Source organism: Dreissena polymorpha, unplaced genomic scaffold (genome assembly GCF_020536995.1).
Source record: "Dreissena polymorpha isolate Duluth1 unplaced genomic scaffold, UMN_Dpol_1.0 chrUn030, whole genome shotgun sequence".
Lineage (NCBI taxonomy): Eukaryota > Metazoa > Mollusca > Bivalvia > Myida > Dreissenidae > Dreissena > Dreissena polymorpha.
Genome location: NW_026273344.1, coordinates 255,471 through 281,487, shown reverse-complemented (window position 1 = coordinate 281,487; position 26,017 = coordinate 255,471). Strand labels below are relative to the sequence as shown.

The following is a 26,017-nucleotide window of genomic DNA, read 5'->3' as shown; positions in this document are numbered from 1 at the left end:
TTTAAAGTATTTGGAAGCATAAAATCAGCAACATTAATTTCCTAATTTTAGGCAAACGTACGCGATATTTCCCAATCCAAGGGACCCGGCCCATTCCCAAAATGATGAAAAAACCACTGTATACTTGAAGCATATATTTCGATTAGAATACAATATTCATTTCTAGCGTTTACATGCGCATATCGTGCAATTACAATTGTCATGTGAAGACCCAATATATATACAATACAGTTTATTTGAATTGACATAATAAGACCTACTCAATTTTCATATATACAATCGATAGTTATTGATATCATAATACCTATATGTAATAATACACGTATGTATTGCTGCTATTAAACGTAAAATTCCTTGTATTATCGTAAAATGTTTATATTGTAAACACTCTATACCTACTTTGTCCGCTTGAGCGTTTGGCCTTTTGAATGGGCTGTTTAATAAAACAATAAAGCAATATAAGATAAATAAAAATTGAAAATAAAGACTTGAATCCATTTCGTTATTTTTGCGTTATTTATAAAATGTAAGTCAATGGTAAACTTTCCTTCTGCATTCCAAACAACAAAAAACAATATAATATGTCTAGTCAAATATTTTATTTTAAGATTCCCCATCCAAACCTCTTAAAAACATTCACATAACCTTAATTTAAATATATTTTTGTTCATCAAGTCGTGATGACGGCCATATATCGAGCCGATTTCATGTACCGATATGTTTCACAATAGTATAATGCAAGGCATCGGGCAGCTGTCAGACCAATGTTTTTTTGAACAATCGATATCTGTTCATTTTGAGAATTATTTAGGTGTGAAATGACAGAGCTTAATTAAAAAAAGAATAATCCACAATTTACAACACATATCCACAAAATGCATACACTTAAACATCGGGCCGATATTGGCCTTTCATAAGCTCATGTGTTGGGTATACTATCGTTATACAGCCTACATCGGGTCAATATTGGCATGTTTCTTGGGAAGCTTACTTGCGATATTTCTACACCATACACACCTATGCTTACTTTTAGAAGAGATTAAATGCTCAACCGTTCGTTTTGAACCTCGCACTAAAAGCTAATCCGGGCATTTGCTCATCCATGAAAACAGTTATAGGTATGGATCAGTGACCAAGTTCTTCATCTTTGATATTATACCATAATTATGTCACAGTTGGTTACAAATGTGATACAAAAATAGATGTGTTTATGAAACACTATGCCCCCCCCCCCTTTCATTTGACCTTTGACATTGAAGGATGACCTTGACCTTGCACCACTCAAAATGTGCAGCTCCATAAGATACACCTGCATGCCAAATATCAAGTTGCTATCTTCAATATTGCAAAAGTTATGGTCAATGTTAAAGTTTTACGCAAACCAACAAACCAACAAACAGACAGGGCAGAAACAATATGTCCCCCAGTATAGAATGTGGGACATAAAAATCAATTAATTTTATTAATTGCCAACATACAACATAAAATAATTAGTTCTATCGCGGACTCTATAGATGAGATATATGCTCCGTGGTTCTATTTACTCGAAAACAATTTACACATTACTACGGATACAAAGCCCACCTTACCGGTACTGCAGAAATTCATTAAATACCCTCATATTGCATTCAACAAAGCTTCTACATCTTCCGACCCGGGTGAATATTTGTTCCGTGTTCAAAATAGACGTGTGGGGTTTTGTCTGGGGCTCACAATAAACGGGTGAGCGTTTGAGGTTGTAAAATCAAATTTGATAGGATGTGCGTGTGAGCTTTTTTATACTTTCGTATGTCTCAATTTGTTGTTTAACGTCATAATAAAGTATTGTCATAGTATATCCGGAATAAAATTATTGTTTTAACGTAAAGCAAAATTTGTGCACTCGCGCAGAGATTAGACGGGATGTGAGAGCAAGGAACGACAACTCTGCTTGGAAATACCCTTCGAAATCCGGTGTTATTTCCAAAAATAGACATGCTGTCATATTTTGGGAAACCAATTTCACATTGTTATCTATCATTCTATGTACTCGATCGGTGAACATTAGAATATATGAGTTTAACATTTTATAATTAGGCAACATTAGGTACTAAACGAGTAAAATCCTAGAGGATACGTGTGAATCACAACACTCACATCATGGACAATGTTGATTTGTAGCGTATGTATACATGTTTTCTTAAAGATATAAAACTTTAAAAGGCAGTTGATTTGCGGTAATTTAACATTACAATTACAGTCTGCTTTGATCGAACTTATTTCTGCTCTAAACTGATTGATGTGAAATACAATTTGTATATATTGGCATATATATTATCTTCTTTGTAAAACCAAGGACCTGTTTGTATAGGTCCACGGTAAAACTGATTAACGCAAGATTGTATTGTCACACAAAATTACATTAGATGCAGTCTTATGAAATGTCTCTATACAACTCGCTCATGGTATACTGCAGTAATCGTGTAAGTTTGTAGTATACTGCAGTAATCGTGTAAGTTTGGACATGGTTTACAAGTTGTGTGTTGCACTATCCCGACCGACCATATTTTTGTGTACCGACCATTAGCTTTTTGGGGATCCCAGGTTTATTTTAGTTCTCAATAATTTGGAACATATTCACTAAATTAAATCTTAATTTATCAAAAAATAAAATATTTGATGTACACAATACGCACATGTAAACAAAACATGATAACATCACTGCGTTTTTATTTGGAGTGAGAGACAGCGAACATTCACAGCATCATTACAGTCAATTGTTAAACCATGACCAGCTGATAAACTACTGTATTTATCAAGACATTTGATATACTGAAAATGACGTATGTGCGTGTTATTTTGTAAATATCTTCCTGGTGTGGATGTGTAGAATAGTGTGTTAATTTGTGTATTGGAAAACACTTGGTGCATTAACTAAGCAGTAACATGCAGTTAGATTTATTTATCCGATGGATCTGTATTTGTGTATTTACTGGTTTATAAATACAGCACGTGTATGTTTTTTATGAAATGCAAAGTTAAGAAAACAAAGCCACAGTTATATTGCCTTTTTAATACGTTATTTAGGACATTGCTATTATTTGTAGAACGTATCGCTGTGGAGTTTATAATCAAAGAATACAACAGTTTTGATTTTGTTAAATATTGTAATAAGTTAACGTGTACGTTTCGTTGTGTCCTTTGTATAATCATTCTTACAAATAAATTATGTGTATGGAACTCTTGTAATATGCATGCACATAAACTCTGATGCTAAGCAATGGCATTTTGAAGTTATTTAAACATGAATGGACATATTAACAAAACGAAATAATCAGACGGTTATATTTTAGTTTCAGGAACAGATTCTTGGGTAAGCCTCGATAATGATGGAAATTCACAAACACGTATAAATACCAGTGCTTTCCACAGGATTTTTGTCAAGCGCCCCGGGGCTAATAGGGGTGGTTCGGGAGGGGTGTCCCCTCCTGACGTTGATTTACATTTCACCCGCAGAGACAAAACGCTGAAATGGACCACTCCATAAACAAAACAATAAAATATAGGGATCGTGAACATGCCGGTGAAGACCCTTCTCTGTACAGTGCATATGCGAAACAGTCACTGGGCTCATTATCAGATGCCGAATATAATGATTATAGGGTGCTGCATTCAGATTCAAAAGTATTTCTCAAGGATATTGGCCATGTCAACGAACTGATGCATAATAAAGAGGCTGGAAGGAACGTGCATTATAATGGAGAAGAACTTAACGAACAAAGCATGTATACAACAAAACCAAGTATGAACTTGCGAATCGAAGCGAATGACTATTCATCATATGGTCCTATTGCATTCTGTGTACCCAAGCTGGAACGCTCAGCAAATCAGACGCAAGTATACCCATCTAAAATGCCAATCGTTAACTTTTCAAGAACATTTCTAAGCCCAATCGTATGCACTGTAAGACCATTCAAAATACCAGAAGAGCCATTGTCATGTACAGTCGAACCTGACTGTGATCCAATAGTTCAAAAGTCATCGTGTTGTAGCGTCGAAGGCTTGCACCACTCAACGACTAGAAAAACACAGTCAAATGATTATGTAGAAAAAGATGCTCTCTTTTGTACTGCAAATGGTCTTCACTCAACGAATAAATGTGAGAAAGCAGGATGGTCAGCACTAAAAGGGGAGGTTTTACACGAAAGCTTAACAACACAAATGTCGGGAATAAGAATTGAAAGCTCAATCAAAGAGAGACCAATAAATGTCCACACAACTGTAGAAACTGCTGAAAATGATGCGCACATAAGAGCTGAACAAAGTGAGATTACGGCTAGAGAAAATGTCTTCCAGACAATGGTGTCTTGTGAGCCTGTTTCCGTAGACATTGGAAGAAATGAGGAAGAAATGCAGACTTACGCAACAGATTATTTATATATCAGTGAGTATAGTCAAAATAAACATTGCATACCGTTTAATAAGGTAAATAAGTATGTAAGTAGCGTGTATTGCACGGTAATGTTACTGATCTTTCAGTCAATATGACTCATGCTCATTATTCATTTAATTATTAGTTGTGTGATACTTAGAACCAATGCCGCATGCGTATAACAATTCTGATTTTCAAACAAGCGCTTGGTTTGATAAACTGGTAAAATGCTCTTCATATAAGTAACATGTAAATGCGGTAAGGCTTAAACTTATACCAAATCCATATGCACGGATTGCTTTCATTTCAGGCAAGAAGGACATAGTCATAATACATTCAGAGGACGATATAGTGAGAGCTGCTAACTTTAAAGAATCAATTGAGAAACTTTGCGACAACAAACTAATTCCTGGTGTGACAGTTGATTTGCAGCAGCATATAGATGCAGGCATGCAAGCCATAGGTAGTCTTGACACTCTACATGACAGATATAGGTGCATTCTGGTTTTTGTAACCGATGCCTTTCAATTAGACGCGTACAAGAAGTTTCACAGCGAATGTTTACTTGTATTCGGGTTGGATGCAGGAGGAGACAAACTCAACCGAGTGGTGCCGGTGTGGGTGGATGCCACACGGAGAACTTGCAAAATACCGTACCTTAAAACGTTGAACGGCATCGCCTACACAGGTAAAACGAGTAACTTCTTCGAAGAACTTATGTTAAAAACTGTAAAGCACTTTCGGGAAATGATTAAATAACTCGACAAGTGCATTGAACAGTAGATCTATGGATGGCTATAGAAACGCAAGTGCCGCAGTTAAATAGCGGGAAGTCAGAATATACCGACATTCCAAGGGTACAACAGTCGCCTTTAGACTGATGTAAATATGACGTTAATAATCGGATTTTGGTCCCTACACTAAAACAAATAATTGTAGAAGTATTAACAGAAGGGGTAGTACTGAAATTTGATATATTGGAAACCTGTTATTTTGAAATCCATTTTAAAGTTAGTATCTGAGTATAAATAACAGAGACTATTTATTACTTTTGACTTCAACGTGTGCAATTTTGCACGGAGAATACAAGTACATGTATATGGTCTGTGACATATTGTCTCATGACGATTAACATGTTTTCCAACATCCATTTGAGGGAACAATAGAGCGGAAATGACGCGAAAAATATGATTTGGAAATGCCCGTTTTTGTATTAGACGCTGAACGTGACGCATGGACGTGACATATATATATATATATATATATATATATATATATATATATATATATATATATATATATATATATATATATATAATACCACGTGAAAATTCGTGCGGATCCGTGTTCATGCTAACACACAGGCGGCATAAGCCAGGGGTTGCAAGTACCTCAACTGCTTAACCCTAAACTTCTTACTTGTCTTTCGCATCAGACGTTAATCTGAACTGGTCAGAGCTCCACTAAGTGCTTCAAAAGTGCATTAGTTATCTCCAGAAGACGTTTCTCATAAATCATATATATGGACAATAACGAGAAAATACTGTGCACATGATAAACTTGTAGAACACGCATTTTTGCTCTTCTTGACGTGGCAAATTTATGCAAATAACACGTGAAATCAAAAGCTTGGACGTTCAATGTTGTTTTGACCGTCAGTAGTGTTCTCAAAATATACAGGCAATTCAGGGAGTCTTAATAAATTATGTTTATGGATATATATGAAATATTTGTTTATACTATTTTGTACATGTAAAATTCGTCAACATTGTTGTTTTAAACATGTATATTCAAGGACTATGCCTATGCTTGCCAGATCGTGTTTATTTGACTTTCGTGTCAATTGTCCATGATTGATGCCATATTGACATGTGATTTGAGAATATTTTATTAAACATATATATATATATTGAATGACGACCTTGATTGTGTGTTAATAGACTGATTTATTATGAATAAACACTATTTTTGAATTGTTACATCAATTGAATGTGTTGCATTGTATCTTTCATATTTATACATGTACACATTTGACGTCCAATTACTTTAAGTTTTAGGGCAATTAAATAACCAAACTACTTAGACAGTACAATAAATATGCCTACTGTGTGATTTGATCAGCTACATTGTGATTTCATCAGCTACAGTATGATTTGATCAGCTACAATGTGATTTCATCAGCTTCAATGTGATTTCATCAGCTACAGTGATTTGATCAGCTATAGTGGGATTTGATCAGCTTGAGTGGGATTTGATCAGCTACAATGTGATTTGATCAGCTAAAATGTGATTTGATCAGCTACAGTGTGATTAGATCAGCTACAGTAAGATTTGATTAGCTACAGTTGACTTTGATCAGCTACAATGTGATTTGATCAGCTTCAATGTGATTTGATCAGCTACAGTGATTTGATCAGATATAGTAGGATTTGATCAGCTTGAGTGGGATTTGATCAGCTACAATGAGATTTGATCAGCTACAGTGTGATTATATAAGCAACAGTGTGATTTGATCAGATCTGTATTGTGTTGTGATCGTGAATATGACCATTCATCAGTCTGTAAGGTGAAATCTATTGATCACTGATGCATTCAGCACTTCATTGGTATGTGACTCAACACATTAGAATGTAAATAATCTAATTGATTATTCTTTATTCAAATAACAAATTAATTTCTACATGTATGTTAATGAAAATTACATTAGATGTAAATCACTTTGCATTTTTTAGCTTATATCAGACATTTCAGAATTTCTTACACTTTATCTATTTCTTATTTAAGTATATTCTTGGTACTGTCACTTTCACACAACATCACAATTGATAATTATACTAGTATTAGCAGTGAATGTTCGTGTACTGTAAACAGTACTAAAACACACATTTCTTATGACCATTCAAGACACATCATACTGACATTGAATGCAATCCAGTCTGATATGGAAACACTATCTTTTGAAATGTCTTTTACAATCAGAGCAACCTATCAATGCCCTATGTCGGGTAGGACTTATATCAATGCTTTACATTTCAAAAGAATGTCTGGTTGTGTCTCATGTGCATAATTTTGCACTTTTAAGCTCCCTGCAATATACCATGAGCGAGCTGGCTGCCTGAACAGTCAACTGGCTCAAGCACAAATATAATGGTTATAACTTTAAACCACCGGCAGTGGAATAAAAAAATTGCTTGTATCGCCAAAATAATGCATTTTAATATTCTTGAACGATACAAACATTGGCTTCAGCTTGCAAAATCAGGCCATGGAAGGAAATTCAGCGCTGCTGGATGCTTGATCTGCTCACACTTCAATGCCAATGTGTTCCTTCTTTTCCCAGTACATGTCCTTTTTCAACGTCAGACAGGGCTTGCTGTCTGGTTGATCGCTGAACGCAACACTCCATTATTATAATTTCAGCCTTGCTCTCTTTTCACAGACCAAAAGCCTGCAAGGCCTGCACTGGTCAATTATGAACCAAGGTTGCTCAGATAATCCGCTTCATATTAGAGGCTTATACCATTTTCTTGGTCTCAAGTCATGGCATAATTCACACTTTACTAATCAAAATGCTAATTTTGATACAACTTATATATTCCTACTAAAACAGACTGCAAGCGCTGTACGGTGTCACATGTCCTCTACGCTCCACTTGTAGGCGGCGTCAGCAGTGGCCCGTGTCTCTGCTTGTTTGGCGTACACCTGTTTCTCGAAGCCATTAGACCTGTTCACGCCGTCCCATCGATATCCTGGCAGGATGCCAAACCTGTTGGGAGGCGGTGCTGGGCCTTTATAGCGAGTCTTCTCAGCTGAAGCAGCAAAAACATATCTGCATTTAAACCGTAAATAATTAAACAAGAATGCCTGAAAGGCCCAAAGTCGCTCACCCGAGATAACAAGATATTATTGGAACAAATCATCTGAGTTTCATGAAGATCGGAAAATAAACGTGGCCTCTAAAGTGTAAACAAGGTTTTACTATAGCCATATTAGGAAAAATGCCCTGCCCCCTGGCAGCCATGTTTTTCAACCAACCGGCATCATTTTGGAACTCTTAAAAGATATTATCGGGATAAATCTTCTGACCAAGTTTCATGAAGATCAGACAGTAAATGTGGCCTCTAGAGTGTTAACAAGATTTTACTATAGCCATATAAGGAAAAATGCCCTGCCCCTTGGAAGCCATGTTTTTCAAGGAAACATAATTATTTCGAACTCATCCAAGATATCATTGAGACCAATCTTCTGACCACATTTCATGAAGATTGGACAATAAATGTGGCCTATAGAGTGTTAACAAAGTTTTACTAAAGCCATGTATAGCCATATAAGGAAAAATGCCCCGCCCCTGGTGACCATGTTTTTAAAGCAACCAAAACCATTTTCGAACTCATCCAAGATATCATTGGGACAAATCTTCTGACCAAGTTTCATGAGGATCAGAAAATAAATGTGGCCTCTACAGTGTTAACAAAGTTTAACTATAGCCAAATAAGGAACAATGCCCTGCCCCCAAGGTGGACATGTTTTTCATCCAACCGGCATCATTTTTTAACTCTTCCAAGATATTATTGGGATGAATCTTCTGACCAAGTTTCATGAAGATTGGACTATAAATGTGACCTCTAGAGTGTTAACAAGATTTTACTATAGCCATATACATGTATATGAAGCCATTTACGGAAAAATGCCCCGCCCCTTGGCAGCCATGTTTTTCAAGCAAAGGTTACCATTTCTGAACTCATCCAAGATATCATTGGGACAAATCTTCTGACCATTTTTCATGACGATCAGAAAATAAATGTGGCCTCTAGAGTGTTAACAAGATTTTACTATAGCCATATAAGGAAAAATGCCCCCCCCCCCCCCTGGTGGCCATGTTTTTTAACCAACTGGCATCATTTTCGAACTCATCCAAGGTATTTGACCAAGTTTCGTGAAGACCAAAAATAAATGTGGCCTCTAGAGTTTTAACAAGATTTTACTATAGCCATATATAGCCATAAAAGGAAAAATGCCCCGCCCTTGCACCCTTGGCAGCCATGTTTTTCAAGCAAACGTAACCATTTTGAACTTATCCAAAAATCATTGAGACCAATTTTCTGACCAAATTTCATGAAGATGGGACAATAAATGTGGCCTCTAGAGAGTTAACAAGGCAAATGTTGACGGCGCACGACGGACAAAAAGCGATCACAAAAGCTCACCATGAGCAAGTTGTGCTCAGGTGAGCTAAAAAAGCATTTACTGGGATCAACAAAATTTAGATTTAAAATACTTGTTGAAGCACATTGGTAGGACAGACTATAGAGATTTGCAAATTTTACATTTTGAATGTAAAGATTTGAAATAAAGTGTGTATTCAAACTGTTAAAATTGCAATATTTTGATAGCACAAAAGTAAAAAAACTATTCTGGTACTTTTCTTATACGCGTAAAAAGGATTGATTGAACAACCGTAACATATCAATATGTTTTTGAATTGCAAAAAGAGCACAGTATTTTCGTCTCTTTTTTCTCTAGATATCAATCACTTTTTCTTTAAATAAAGACAAGCACTTTCAGGCACAAATAAAGCCTTTACCATCATTTTTCATGATGTCAATTTGTCAAGGAAAATCTCCACTTTTAATTAAACTTATACACTTTAATAAAATAAAATGAAATATTATATGTTATGCTTTTGACTAACCATGCATTTGTTGGACAAATAATAAGAGTGTATTACCCTGTTAGTATAAGCAAATTAATGGACTTGCATAAGTGTATAAGGAAATTTCATAAATGTATCTTTTGATCCACATAGTGCAATACACTTAATGCATGTTTGTAAACAGGACACAAAGTACGTGAATGTCAAACAATTATAATATTTACACATTTTAGTACCGGAAAAAATAGGGACTGGGTCCTTCTTTAAAAAACAACAATATTGAAATGTTCAGTGATTCATTATCTACATTAAATATACATAAATGTATAAATGTTGGGTGTAGAAAAATAGAGTTTGATACACTTACCGGGTACTTCTTAAACAGATAATTTAACAAAATGGCATTTCAAAAGAATAAAAGAAACAATGTAAGATTTTTGGTAGGTAGATTTTTCAAAGAAATTACCATCAGTATACATTAGAACTACTAACAAAATATAATAGAGAGGGATATGTATATGATAGAGTACTGCTTACATTGTGTAACAAATGTATTCTTAATTTTATATAAATTTATATAAATTTAACCTTTTGTTGGTCCGGTTGATTTTGACTTCTTTTTTTTAATAAATGCCAGCATAGGATCTTCTGCTCTGTCCATATCCTTCAGCATTTGGTCGAGATCTTCGTCGTCACGGTAGCGGGCCAAGGGCTTATCAGCTTCATGAAGGGCCTCATTTAACTTCTCTGATTGCTTCTCAATCTGCTTCAGTCTGTAGAATCAATAATATTTTAGTCATGCTTTAGGAAAACAGGGTTAAATGCTTATTATCCCCATGCTTTTTGAAAAGCGTGGGGATATTGTGGTTATCTCCGCCGTCCGTCTGTCCGTCCTGGCCACTATCTCCTCCTACACTATAAGTACTAGAACCTTGAAACTTACACACATGGTAGCTATGAGCATATGTGCGACCCTGCACTACTTGGAATTTTTATCTGACCTCTGGGTCAAAAGTATTGGGGGTTGGGGCGGGGCCGGGTTAGAGATTTTCACTCATTTTTTTAGGTTATTTTACTATAATTTCTTCATTTCTACACCGATTGTCTTCAAATTGATACCGAACCTCTCTTATGACAATACGGTCAATCTCAACTATGCATGGCCCCATTACCAACCCTAGGGCGCCCCGCCCACCCAAAATTGCAGTTTTACTATAATTTCTTCATTTCTACACCGATTCACTTCAAATTGATACTGAACCTTTCTTATGACAATTCGGTCAATCTCAGCTATGCATGGCCCCATTACCAACCCTGGGGCACCCCACCCACATAGGCCATGCCCACCCGAAATTGCCTTTCACTATAATTTCTTCATTTCTACACCGATATTCAATATCATGCATGGCCCCATTACCAACCCTGGGGTGCCCCGCCCACCCAAAATTGCCTTTTACTGTAATTTCTTCATCTCTACACCGATTCACTTCAAATTGATACTGAACCTCTTTTATGACAATACAGTCAATCTCAACTATGCATGGCCCCATTACCAACCCTGGGGCGCCCCGCCCACATAGGCCACGCCCACCCAAAATTGCCTTTTACTATAATTTCTTCATTTCTACACCGATTTACTTCAATTGATACTGAACCTCTCTTATGACAATACGGTCAATCTCAACTATGTTTGGCCCCATTACCAACCCTGGGGCACCCCACCCACATAGGCCATGCCCATCCAAAATTGCCTTTTACTATAATTTCTTCATTTCTACAATTTACTTCTAATTGATACTGAACTTCTCTTATGACAATACGGTCAATCTCAACTATGCATGGCCCCATTACCAACCCTGGGGCGCCCCTGGGTCAAACAAGCGGCGTGGGGATACACGTCAGCCTTTGCCGCGCCATTGCTAGTTTGTAAATTGTTGTAAAGTGTGCAGTCTGTACAGGCTAAACAGGGACTACACTTTCCGCCTAACATTGATTAATGCTAAGAACAGTCTTCCATTCAAAAGACAATAAAAGCTGAAAGTGTTGCCCTGATTAGCCTGCGCAGACATCACAAACTAATCTGGAAAGACACTTTACGCACATGCAGTATGCCCAGTAGCCTGCGCAGACATCACAAACTAATCTGGAAAGACACTTTATGCACATGCAGTATGCCCAGGCAGACATCACAAACTAATCTGGAAAGACACTTTACGCACATGCAGTATGCCCAGTTTTTATAGAGCAAGACTCATATTTAATTAATTAATTGACATGTGCATATTTTTTTTGTATTGTATACAAATGTAAGTTCAAATAAAATATCAAGAAATAAACAAATATGTTAACACAAACATATATGTTCGATTCTTGAAAAAAAAATGAAAAAAGTTTAAATGGGAATATGGACGATATTTCCCGTTAAACATATACATCTAACAAGGGGTGGATCGTACGCAAGTAACTGGCGTGGCGTAAGTGAGAAAAATAGTAACTGGTGTTCAAAATGGCGGTTAACGGGTGAATTGTGAATGTTTTCGTCGGAGTTTTTGAAAGGTTTGTACATTTACGATACTTATTCGACACTCTACTTACGTGCAGGATGATCTACTGATATCCATTTAACCTCGGTATAAATCCTACTGATGAATAATCAACATTAAAAAAGTAATTGAAGACTTTATGCACAAGATTCTCATTGTTTACGATTGACACGGTTCATTGTATGTGCATTTTTATGCCATATATAAGGGTTTCTCAGCAGTTTGTATGGAAAGGTGGACTCAAAAACCATTATAGTTTACCTTTTATGAGCACCAGGATGCTTCCAACAGGCAATCGCAATATATGCATCAAAATTCGAAAATTAAATCCCATTTCAATAACTGGTGAGCACAGTACCCCCACTTTCAGTAACTTGTGTTTATTCAAAAAGCACACTAGATATGTGTACATACAAACAAGGCTTGAAATCACCAACGTTTAAGTCTGATTTATAGACTCAGACTTAAAAAAAGAATCGATATATCATTTTATCTTTAATTCGTATCATACAAAAATCACATTTAACATAAAGAGATTAACACAAAGACCACAGTATGTGCAATACATAACTGACAAGTATATCGTATGGTTATGACAAGTTCGAAGGTAGTGACAACTTTATATATATCTGTGCTTCAGTATATACATTCATAATCAGTGAGAATAATGAAATGAGAAAGAACAATACAATAAAAGTGTTTTGCAAATATTTCATTAAACATTATTTTAATTCCAGTTCGTTTCGGATGAAGACAGCCAAAGCACGCCGCTACGAGACACCTGATGACGTCACGGAGGAGATGCGTCCGACTGAAACTGACAGTCGCCACATTGCATTGGACTCGTCGAGGATATCACGAATTGTTGTTCGGTATAATAAGCACTTTTTGTTTATTTATCTCTAAATGCTTCTATTGTTATATTGAATGATATGTCTATCAAATTTAAAATAAAAAGACGAACAAAACAAGAACTGTCTCCAGAGGATGACACATGGCCCCGATGATATTAGAGAAATGGACATGAGTCGTACGCACGACTTTTTTTCTTTCTGTGCTTCAAATTTGTTCCAAGCTATTTCAATTCCATTGATGAATGACAAGCATGCGGACCGGAGACACCTATAAATGCACACTCCTTAAAAGTCTAAGCGTGCCTTGATCTTTGAGAAAGGGACTGGGAACTTGTGAGCGACATTTCTGACAATGTTATTTAAATTATTACATTAATATTAAATATATGGACCTGATATACCTATAAAAGCACAATCATGATATATGACCTTGACAGTCTTAGTATGATTTTGACCTATGACGTAGGTACCTGGATCTTCCGTGCGACATTTCGCTATACTGTTCTTTTGCATTTGAGTCAGGTTATTTTAAAATCCATCCAATAATGAACAAGATATAGACAGGCGCCATCAATGCAAAATAATTAATTATGACATAGACAGGCTAATTGTGACATTGACCTTTGTGATAAGGATCTGGGAATTGCGCGTGACGATTCATCTGTGCTATGCATGTGTGCCAAGTTGATTTAAAATCCATAGATTAATAACAAAGATATGGACCGGAAACACAATTATGGACAGACTTACAGACTGACAGACGGTGCAAAGACTATATATCTTCCTTGGGGAACATCATAACGCATTATTCAAATTTAATTGCAGTTTTTGGATTTCTCTCTCTATGCTACAAACACTTATGTTTCAGAAACCATGAGTTTGACATAAGGGCTCCGCACAAAGGAAAGAAGGGAACGATAAGCAACCTCGGTGGAATTCCGAAAGGCGTTCATTCGATTCGGGAACACTTCAAAGTTGATGAATCAAAAATACTACCTTCTTTAAGACTTGGCATTTCATCTCATGATTTAAACGAACTCTAAATAAAACAAATAATGCTCGTTTCATAATAGCTGATTTAAAGTGACTTTGACATTAAAAAGGGATTCATATTGACAATGTTGTTTTAATCATAAATAAATGATTTTGTATAAGCAAAGAATAAGTAATGCAACGGATATCATTTCATGTTAGCAGTACTTGAACTTGACATTATTTTAAAATACGAGTTGTTTACCCTTTTCTGAAATGTCAACATTTTATATAACCGTACTAAATTCATAAATAATTGTCTAGTAAAATAGTCAGATATGTGTTTGTTAAGGTACTGTCGAATGTAATATAATAATATTTATGTTAAAAAATATTTTTGTAAGTTGCTTACCTGCCCAGGGTTAACACAAGACTGCTAAGCAAGTGTTTGTATAACAGAACAACTATACGTATTGCATAAAAAGGCAACATTTTTCAATATCGTTTTGTGCGGTTCAGATTGGGTATGATTAAACTTCAGGAACAATGCCGGTTGTAAACCAGTAGCATACAGATTTATATTTTATTTTTAATCTTAACTTGGAAAAATGCGTATCACGCTGAAACGAGTAAGAACATGTAATTGTTATACGTTACAATTTCAGCCTCATTACAATTTTAGGTGATAAAATGCAAACGTGTTGGTTATTTGCTTATTTAGAAAGTAAAAGTATAACCCTCAAGATTTGAACAAGTAATACTGACTCATTATCATTATGGAATATGACCCCTCATTTTTTCTCCAAACAACTTATCTCCGCAAATAGTAAATGGAGAATAACCCACACTTGATATATGTGTTTATAGGTAACTTTACAATTGTCCTTGGTTAATTAACCATGATGCTAACATCTGTTTTGTATTTATTTATAAAAGCATTTTCAGTGATTGTGTTGTTTAAATTTAACATTTACAATTTGGTATTGCGCTATTTTTGGTTAAGACTTGTCTAAGTAAAAAGGAGTATTTCTATATTTTATTCCTAACATTGTTATATCTATGAATACACTTTAGTTATCATAGTCCCTTTAAACGAATGTGGGAACAATATTTGTCTCCCGGAAATCATGGAAAAGCTTTGTCAGACAACGTGCATAAGAGGCAAATAACAAGATTCAACGAGGCTGTGTTTTCTTATTTAAAGTGTTCTCGGAATGTTGATCAGTATGAGATTAAAAGTAACTAATATTTGTGTGACACGGTAAAAGTTGTATTACCCGTTTTGTGGCTTAAATTCGCGAGAGACAAGTACACCGAACTATAAATATTAATGTTTTTTTCTTTATAAATTGCATTGCTGGTAAAACTGTTCACGTTTGTGTTTTACATGAATGCATGAATCTGTAAAATATAATACACATGAGCTGTTCCATACAAATAAGACATAATAAAATGTACTATATTTATTGTTACCTTTATTAACATTTAAATAATGATTCAAAATAAATTCAAATAAATGTAAATTGACTAGAATCACGGGAGCTGCGTTCTGAGAAAACTGGGCATAATGCTTGTGCGTATCTTGTCGTCACAGATTAGCCTGTGCAGTCCGCACAAGCTTATCAGGGACGATACTTTCCGCTTTTATGACATTTTTCGTTTAAATGAAGTCTCTTCTTAGGAAAAATCCAATTTAGGTGGAAAGTGTCGTCCCTGATTAGCTGTGTGGACTGCACAGGCTAATCTGTGACACTTTTCGCACATGCATTATACCCAGTTGTCTCAGAACACAACTCACGGTATTAACACACACTGTGTTTCTATTTACGAATGTAATAAAAATGAAACAAAAAATCACATAACTTATTGTAATGATAATCACAGCGGTTCGGAGGGGGGATATGTATCAGAAAAAATGTGAGCACACTCAGACTCCATGCCAACTTTAAACGACTAGAAAAGTATATTACGTTATTAATGTATGGTTTATGTCACTTATATAAAACTTAACTAGCACCAAAAGCCATACTTTATCAAACCTTTGCATGAATTCCAACACAAAATATTTTTAAATATATAAACAATGAATATGCCGAAATCCGAACACAATGTATACATATTTTTTGATTATCTATGTGTCCTTGTGTTATAATTACAGAAAAATTAAAAAATATCACATATTATTGGAATGTACATATTGGGAAATAAGAACACAAACAACTACGTGTATACAAAAACAAACACTCATTTCCAGAATGTCTACGCTTAATATAGAACATACAGCTTGTAAACACAAAACTTTTTTAAAATCAACTGTGATAACTTAATTATTACAATCTATTTTTCCTATCCTATTTATAAAAGAACGGATGTGTAATACAGTCAAAATGATGACCTAAAACATGTCATACAATGCAAGCCTATAAGTTTCAAAACATTCGAGAAAAATAACTTCAAAAAGACTGTCAGTGCTGATTTCCTGATTACTAACATTAAAACGACGATAAAGCTCAAATTAATTAAAGAAAACATTGTGATTTTTGGTTTGAATAGGAATTTCGTTAATTAAGCAAAAACTGACACTCAATTTTAAAACAAACAATTCAAACAATGAAATAATAAACAGTGAAACAGTGGCAAAAGTTGTAGTTTTACAAGAAAGGGTGTTAAAATTACCCTTGATTAATTTCCACACCATATTGCTTAATATGAATTTTTATGCAATGCTTCCATTTGAACATTTTTCCACAGACGTGGCAAGAAAACTTTGGAGCATCGTGCTTATTCATGTGCTGTTTCAACAGCCTCCTTGTCTTAAATGTTTTGGTGCATGTTGCACAGGCATGCTTTCCTTCTCCTCTCCGGAGGGCTGCATTTGTGTATCGAAGAATTGATGGGGTTTTGTATGACTTCGAACATATTTCACAGGTGTATTTTTTCATCCGAATGTGAACTCAAATGTTGTTGAAGTGCGTATCCCGACTGACATGGCTTCGCACACACTGTACATGAATACTTCGATGCCTTGCCTCGGTGAAGCTCATGTTCATGCTTGTTAAGCCAATACGTCTCCTTCCCACACTGACTACAGACTTTTGGACCATCGGTGTGGGAACGAGTGTAACGCTGCAGAGATTTTTTACGCTTGATTGTTTTTTTCCGCACTTTGGAAAATCGCACTCGTATGTGGAATCACTATGAAGCTGCATGTGCCGCTTTAAAGAGTATGCACATGATAATGCAACACCGCACTCTTCGTATTGAATTTAATCTCAGTTGGACGATTCCATCTGTAATAACACATAAAATAAATCTCGTTTTAAATATGATTTCTCACAGATTTAAAAATGACGTTGTTCGACTGCGTGGAATACACATTCAATGACTCCCACTATATTTGAGCCGCGTTCTGAGAAAACTGGGCATAGTGCATGTGCGGAAAGTCTTGTCCAAGATTAGCCTATGCAGTCCGCACAGGCTAAGAGGGGACGACACTTTCCGCTTTTATGGTATTTTTAGTATTAAGGAAGTCTCTCCTTACCGAAAATCAAGTTTAAGCGGAAAGTGTTGTCCCTGATAAGCCTGTGCGGACTGCACAGGCTAATCTGTGACGACACTTTACGCACATGTATTAAGCCCAGTTTTCTCAGAACGCGACTTATTTGTTCATGAACTAGAAGTGTGTCTAGTACATATAAACGGACTCCCAGAGCCTTTGATAATTTTTGCTATGGCGGCTCTGGCAGTCCATATGCACCCCTTCATAAACATGGGTGCAGTTCAGCGCAACGAATCCGTGCGCTTCACTAAACAGACGTCGTTCGAGACAACTTGAAGAAAATAATGAATAAACTTCATAAACATGTTAAATTTACCTGAATGGCAACCTACGGATGTCTTTTTTTCTGTGTACTCTGACTTTGAATAAACACCAGTTACTGAAAGTGGGGGTACTGTTCTCACCAGTTATTGAAATGGGGTTTAATTTTCGAATTTTGATGCATATATTGCGATTGCCTGTTGGAAGCATCCTGGTGCTGATACAAGGTAAACTATGATGGTTCTTGAGTCCACCTTTCCATAAAAACTGCTGAGAAACCCTTATATATGGTTAAAAAATGCACATAAAATGAACCGTGTCAATCGTAAACAATGAGGCATTTGCGTATAAAGTCTTCAATAACTTTTTTAATATTAATAATGCATCTACAGGATTTATACCGAGGTTAAATGAATATCAGTAAATCATCCTGTGCGTAAGGACAATGTCGAATAAATATGGTAAATGTACAAACCTTTAAAAAATTCCGACGAAAACATTCAAAAATCACCCGTTAACCGCCATTTTGAACACCAGTTACTATTTTTCTCACTTACGCCACGCCAGTTACTTGCGTACGATCCACCCCCTGATCTAATAAGACCATGTATATTCCTCTTTCCAAGCAGAACTTTTTCTATTCCACAATGTCCTATTGGTCAAATAGTAGTTTATATATATATATATATATATATATATAACATGGTATTCTAAGATGGAACTACAAAAAATGCCTACTTAAATGAAAACTACACCTAAGTCCTGCTATCTATATTGAACAATTATTCATTTATTTATATTTTTTTAACAACTACTACAGATTTTCCAGCGCCTTCTTAGCATAAAAGGAAATGTTTCATTGAAAGTTCATAAAAATGAGCCATACATATCCAGCAAGCATTTTTATTTAAACAAGAGCACCGCCTTGCCGGTGCAGACCGCTCATCTATTTTCTTTTTAAAGGTGAAGGGACTCTCATTTTCAATCACAAAGGAGGGAGGGGTGGAGTGAAGAGGGGTGTATAGTGTGCGGGTGTGGACATTTATTACATTATCTTCCAAAAATGCGAAAAAAAAATTCGGGGGTGGGGAGGGTGGGGGTGGGGGGAGGGATTCTTGGGTGCGATGGTTGGACGGTATTTCAAACATAAAATAATAAAAATAAATATTTGTGTTTTTAACCGTTTCAAAAAAAGTTTTGTCAAAGTATCAATCAAATCTAATCATAAATAAAGAAGTTATGGCAATTTTAGCAAAATTTAATAATTTGACCTTGAGAGTCAAGGTCATTCAAAGGTCAAGGTAAAATTCAACTTGCCAGGTACAGTAACCTCATGATAGCATGAAAGTATTTGAAGTTTGAAAGCAATAGCCTTGATACTTAAGAAGTAAAGTGGATCAAAACACAAAATTTAACCATATATTCAAAGTTACTAAGTCAAAAAAGGGCCATAATTCCGTAAAAATGACAACCAGAGTTATGCAACTTGTCCTTTTACTGTACCCTTATGATAGTTTGTGAGTGTTCAAAGTATGAAAGCAATATCTATAATACTTTAGGGGTAAAGTGAACCAAAACACAAAACTTGACCAAATTTTCAATTTTCTAAGTATAAAGGGCCCATAATTCCGTCCAAATGCCAGTCAGAGTTACATAACTTTGCCTGCACAGTCCCCTTATGATAGTTAATAAGTGTTGCAAGTATGAAAGCAATAGCTTTGATACTGTAGGAATAGTGGACCTAAACACAAAACTTAACCAAATTTTCAATTTTTTAAGTATAAAAAGGGCACATAATTCTGTCAAAATGCCAGTCAGAGTTACATTACTTTGCCTGCACAGTCCCCTTATGATAGTTTTAATAGTAAGTGTTGCAAGTATGAAAGCAATAGCTTTGATACTTAAGGAATAAAATGGACCTAAACACAAAACTTAACCAAAATTTTCAATTTTCTAAATATAAAAAGGGCACATAATTCTGTCAAAATGCATGCCAGAGTTATCTAACTTTGCCTGCCCAGTCTCCTCATGATAGTAAGTAAGTGCACCAAGTTTGAATACAATAGCATTGATACTTTCAGAGAAAAGTGGACCTAAACGCAAAACTTAACCGGACGCCGACGCCAACGCCAACGCCGACGCCAAGGTGATGACAATAGCTCATAATTTTTTTCAAAAAATAGATGAGCTAAAAAATATTTTGCAAACTTAATATTGTATTAACCTTTTAAAATGGTATTACTTATAACTATATTTCAGAATTTAAAGGATATTAAAAATTCACATGCACAAAATTCTATTCATGATCCCTGGTGCTCACCTGGATTATGTTTTAAAGAATTCACACAAATATTGATGCCAGTAAATTAGTTATCAGGTGACAAAACATCATCCTGGTTGAAACTAGGTTATGTCATTGGGAACAATATTCTGATCAAATAACATTTTAATTAAGCACAAATTAAACATATAGAAAGGTAATACATGTTTTCTTCAATTTGACCTAGTGATCTAGGTTTTTGACAAAATATTGGTCACCAATATCAATTTTCAATATCTGCTGAGATTACATTTGGACCAATGATCTTACAGATTGGACAAGATATTTGATCTATGAATAATGCTTGACACACACACTATGATAAATAATAAAAGCTGACCATGAGCACAGATCAGCTTTACAAAATACAGAACGGATTATTAGATTTAAGAAATTGTAATTGAGATTAATAAGGTCAACGTTGTAATATTACATGTAGATCAGACTACAACAACAACATATGTTAATGATCATGTTTAGAAACACTACATAGAAAGATTACAAAACTCACCCTTTTCCCCATTGTCTAAATTTTTCCTCTTCTTGAGCCTTGATTTTGTCTGCTTCAGACTTCTGTTTCCTTTCGTCTGCAAGGTCACGGATTTTCCCCGACTTTTTGTCTCGGAACACTGTAGCGGCCCCCTTTCCAAGTCTGTCATTGTCAATCTGTACAGAAATTGACATAAAAACGTCTGACTACAGAATAATGTGTTGCTTAATATTTGTCTAAGGACGTAACTGTACGTTAATTTCCACAAAATTTCTTTAACTCTAACACCATTTGCGTAAAATTTGTATTATTTTTTGGTTATTCAAATGTAAAGCAAAATGGTTATCAAATAAGGGCACAACAACAAGAAACAACAGCTGTCAGAGGACAGAGCACTGGACTATTCAAGCTTGACAGTATAACGTAAGCCATCATGGAGAAATTTTTCATATTCAATAATTTATTAGACGATTTTTCAAAAATAAAAAAAGGGAAAAAAAAATATTTTTTTGGAGGGGGGTAGGGGGGGTTAAGAGGGGTATAATGTGGGGTGTGGTCATTTATTAGACGATCTTTCAAAAATAAAAAAAGGAAAAAAAAATTGGGGGGGGGGTAACGGGGGGGTTGAGAGGGGGGTATAATGTGGGGTGTAGTCATTTATTAGAGGACCTTTAAAAAATAAAAAAAGGAAAAATAAAAATTTGGGGGGCAGGGATTCTGGGTTGGGGCGTGGGGTATTGTTTGGGTGGAATCCATTGTGGTATTCAGGTAAGTGTTGTTTTGTCAAAGTATTAATAAAATCTGATCATAAATAAAGAAGTTATGGCAATGTAAGCAAAATGTTCAATTAGCTAAGTACAAAAGGGGCAATAATTCTGTCAAAATGCTTGATACAGTTGTCTGCTCTTGCTTATAGGTTGGGGTCATGATGGTAAACAAATATGCAAAATATGAAAGCAATATGTCAAGGGACACAGGAAATATTTGGGGTAGTACGCAAACTTTAACATAGATTTATCCATAATATGCATATTCAAAGTATAAAAAGGGGCAATAATTCTGTCAAAATGCTTGATACAGTTGTCTGCTCTTGTTTATAGGTTGGGGTCATGATGGTAAACAAGTATGCAAAATATGAAAGCAATATGTCAAGGGACATTGAAAATATTTGGGGTAGTACGAAAACTTAAACATTTGCAAGCTTATAACGCCAATGCCGGGGTGAGTAGGATAGCTCCACTATATATATTTCATATATAATAGTCGAGCTAAAAAGACCATAAAGAAAATATGATTCAATAAATTTTGTCTAAAAAACTGCACAATAAAAATCTTGCCTCATCCTTAAGACTACACAAATCTTTTGCATCGTGTGAATGTAACTACAAGACATGACTTACAATTCTTGGAAAAAAACAGTTGAAATATCCAAAGTTTAAAGATATGTGTTTTGCAAGTCAAACATGTTTGAAGTGAATAGCTTTCCTTAGAATTAAACAAGTTGTTATTAAATCATCATATATTTAAAAATTATCAAAATACTATTGAGTATATTTTTTATGTAAATTCTGAAATTAAAATCATAAGGTACATTAAATTTTGTGCTAAACACTCAATCGCACTTAAATCGCTACACTTTTATAATTTTAATTCCAAAAACAATGGCTGAAGATATCTTCATTATTTTCCATGTATTAACAGAGATAAACTGAGATGCATAGCAATTATTCATTCATAATGATCTTATACTTCTGAACCTCTTGCAGGTGTGGTTGCATCATGCTTCACGTGTAAATAGAGTTGAATAATATTGATTTTTTAGAATATTTGATTTCTCGTTTGATTTTTCTTTTATCAATCTGATTTTAAAAATAAGAATATTTGTTTGCCTCAAATTAAAAACATGTATGCGCATTTAGGCATTTGCAGGCTGGATTATCGTTACGCAATCTAATTAAGCAATCTATTCGTAATCCATGTGCAACACATGTATAACAAACATGTCACATTAGACAAAACAACATTTGCTCTGACATCAAAATCAGGGTATCAAAATGAGTAAATGCATGTTTAAGCAAGATGCAATTAAACCAGGGTTATGATGATAAGCCAGACGATGAGGAAAACAAATTACCAGTCTAAATTTTTCATCTTCACGTCTCTTTAAGTCTTCAGCCTCTCTTCTCATCTCACTGGCTGAACTTAAACCAGCTCTCTTTCCTGATAATGTTTTCTCTGAACTGTCTTTAGACTTTGTGTTGCTACTAGATCTAGCTTGTTCAATCTTTTTCTTGTGAGGTGATGTGTCAGAATCTGAATCAAGTCTCTTTTTTCTAGGTGGTGATTGGTCAGAATCTGAATCATGTTTCTTTTTCCTTGGTGGTGATTGGTCAGAATCTGAATCATGTCTCTTTTTCCTTGGTGGTGATTGGTCAGAATCTGAATCATGTTTCTTTTTTCTAGGTGGTGATTGGTCAGAGTCTGATTCATGTCTCTCTTTTCTAGGTGGTGATTGGTCAGAATCTGAATCATGTCTCTTTTTCCTTGGTGGTGATTGGTCAGAATCTGAATCATGTCTCTTTTTCCCTGGTGGTGATTGGTCAGATTCTGAATCATATCTTCTTCTCCTGTATGAATTTCGCTCTGAATCTGAGTTGTTTTCACTTTCTTTAGTTGACAGACCACCATTTGGTCCTACCTTCATTGAATCTGCACAGGAAAAGGAAAACACATGAAAACCAGGTAGAATCATGCAACAAAACTCATTCCGCAAATGCATGCATTTATTTGTAGCTAACAAAAATTATGACGAAAAAGCATGTGTTGATAGCACACAGGTGCTCACACATTCTACTTTTGTTAACAAATTTAGCCTTAACCTTTTAGGTAGAGACTGGTGTTACACATGACATGTTGACTTAATATGGATCATCAGAATCATCCTATATAAGTAAATTGGTTCATGTTTGTAACACTATGCTATTTTTTTCAATTTTAAATTATGATATTCATAGACCAAGCTGTCTTTTCAGAATAAGCATTCACAATTTGTGGTATTTTGCTCCCTGATTAACAGTGTTCTGTTTATTCTTGAATCTTTGACAATTAGGGTCGTTTCAACAATCTCAGAACAAGTCCCTTTAATTACCAAAACATTATGAATAAAATGACAACATTCAAATATACAAAACACAGATATAGACAATTTGACCATGCTGGTGGAGTTCATGACAAAGGTATATATAAATGTTGGTAAGTAGCTTTGGACTTGGTTATGATCATTATTCATTTTAATGTTTTTTTTATTGTAATTATTGTTATTATCATAATTAGTAGTATTATTGTTATAGTAACATTTGTTGGTTGTACAGGTACAAAATGCATAAAAAACTAGGAGGTTGAGCTTACAAAAAAAAATTGGCTCACCATCTCCCATTACTTTCCATGTTCCAGATTTCCTATACTTTTCTAAGATTTGAACACTCTCTGGACGCTCATCAATCACATCAGCAACAGTTGGATCATTGTCGCCTACATCATCATCCAATGTATTGGATAGATTTTCAGGAAGTAAGGACTTAAAGTCAACATCATCATCAACAATTCGTGACCTGAAAAAGATGTGATATTAGTAATTCAGACACATTTTTACATAGTTTGTATTAGTATATAGATGTAGTAGTATTGCCTATTATGCACTATACTTTTCACATATGATCAGCTCTCCATAAGCTGACAGAATAATATATGTAACTGTGAATATGAATATATTACCTAAATTAACATTTAAATGGATCTGTAAAATCTCTGTTTTACTACGAGACAATAAAAACACACGTGAAAGATTCAATATATGAATATTTGTAATTAACATTTAACTGGGATTTGTACTCAAAACATGCATACAGTAAATCTCTCTAAGATAATAACAATGAACTGTTCTTTCAAAATTCAACAAACTTTTATAACTTTGGATCACTTTAAGTTTGAAACACCTTCAGGGATTGCCCATGAGCAAATCATAAGATTTGTTGTTGGTAGTCCGGTTGGAACACTAGCTTTTTTAAAACTCGAAATAATTCAGTGCAATTAAACATTTAATAAAAATTGGCAACTATGGAATAATAATTAATTATTTTAGTAATATTCATTTATAAAGGCCAAGGTAATTATTTAACTCAGACTCATATTTAGACATTAAACACATGACACTACATGTTTATGGTACTGGGCTCATTAATCTGTAGCTGGGCAACCAAAATACTAAAGATTATTTTTCTCACATCTTTGTTTTGCAAGTTTAAAACAGTGTCTCTTAGATGTGTTGAAGGAGAAAAAAGCTCACATGGTATATTACCGGGTATCTTATTGATTAATGATTTTATAACACTAAATAATATTTTCTCTTCTACATCTATGGGAAAGGCTAGGTAGTTTTAACATGTTCAATTGATCATTGTAGTTCATAGTTTCATACTTTAAAGGCCTGGAATGAATCTTGTGAAACGCCTCTGAACACCCTCAATTCAATGGATGGTAAACTAAAGCCTCTTGCACAGATAATGTGCAAACAATAACAATCTAAAATACACTCAGTTCAGTTCAGTGATTCGTAAATTAAATATCGACTGGAACGAAATAACAACACAAAAATACAGGTCAGGACTAAATTCATTGGTGTTTAAATCATCTGCAAATTACAACGTTTGAAAAACGCATTTAAGCAAAGATAAAAATCATTGGATTAAATATGCAAACAATACTTTATTATTTTAGCTGGAATCCCTGGTACTTTTGGTCTTTTCTTTTTCTTTTTCTGCTCAGCATTCTCGGATAAATACTTTTTGAGATAATCAGCCTTAATGGGCGCAGCCATCTTGAAAGGTCAGTTATTAAACATAAGCGGATTTGAACAGAGCCATTAAATCAACAAATTAAATATTATTTAAATAAA

The 26,017-nt window shown here is 34.9% G+C and overlaps 2 protein-coding genes across 10 annotated transcripts; one reads left to right on the top strand and one right to left on the bottom strand.

The window, feature by feature from the left end:
• The first annotated feature begins 1,994 nt into the window (after window positions 1-1,994).
• On the top strand, window positions 1,995-8,002 carry LOC127863719 (uncharacterized). Of its 2 annotated transcripts, none has more exons than XM_052403354.1 (3): window positions 1,995-2,161; window positions 3,333-4,423; window positions 4,722-8,002. In XM_052403354.1, exons 2-3 carry the CDS (start codon window positions 3,511-3,513, stop codon window positions 5,168-5,170), a joined length of 1,362 nt encoding a protein of 453 aa, XP_052259314.1. In that variant the 5' UTR covers window positions 1,995-2,161; window positions 3,333-3,510; the 3' UTR covers window positions 5,171-8,002. The 2 variants fall into 2 exon arrangements, with proteins under 2 accessions (XP_052259314.1, XP_052259315.1); XM_052403355.1 differs by lacking the exon at window positions 1,995-2,161 and adding an exon at window positions 2,849-2,920.
• LOC127863718 (BUD13 homolog) lies at window positions 7,050-25,939 on the bottom strand. Of its 8 annotated transcripts, XM_052403352.1 has the most exons (8): window positions 25,827-25,939; window positions 24,472-24,674; window positions 23,669-23,772; window positions 23,569-23,626; window positions 23,198-23,526; window positions 21,085-21,239; window positions 10,653-10,837; window positions 7,050-8,220 (listed from the first exon to the last, which is right to left on the bottom strand). In XM_052403352.1, the coding sequence occupies exons 1-8, from the start codon at window positions 25,937-25,939 to the stop codon at window positions 8,042-8,044; spliced, it is 1,326 nt and encodes a 441-aa protein (XP_052259312.1). In that variant the 3' UTR covers window positions 7,050-8,041. The 8 variants fall into 8 exon arrangements, with proteins under 8 accessions (XP_052259312.1, XP_052259308.1, XP_052259310.1 ...); XM_052403348.1 differs by having other exon boundaries at window positions 23,569-23,772; XM_052403350.1 differs by having other exon boundaries at window positions 23,198-23,484; window positions 23,569-23,772.
• Window positions 25,940-26,017: the final 78 nt, after the last annotated feature.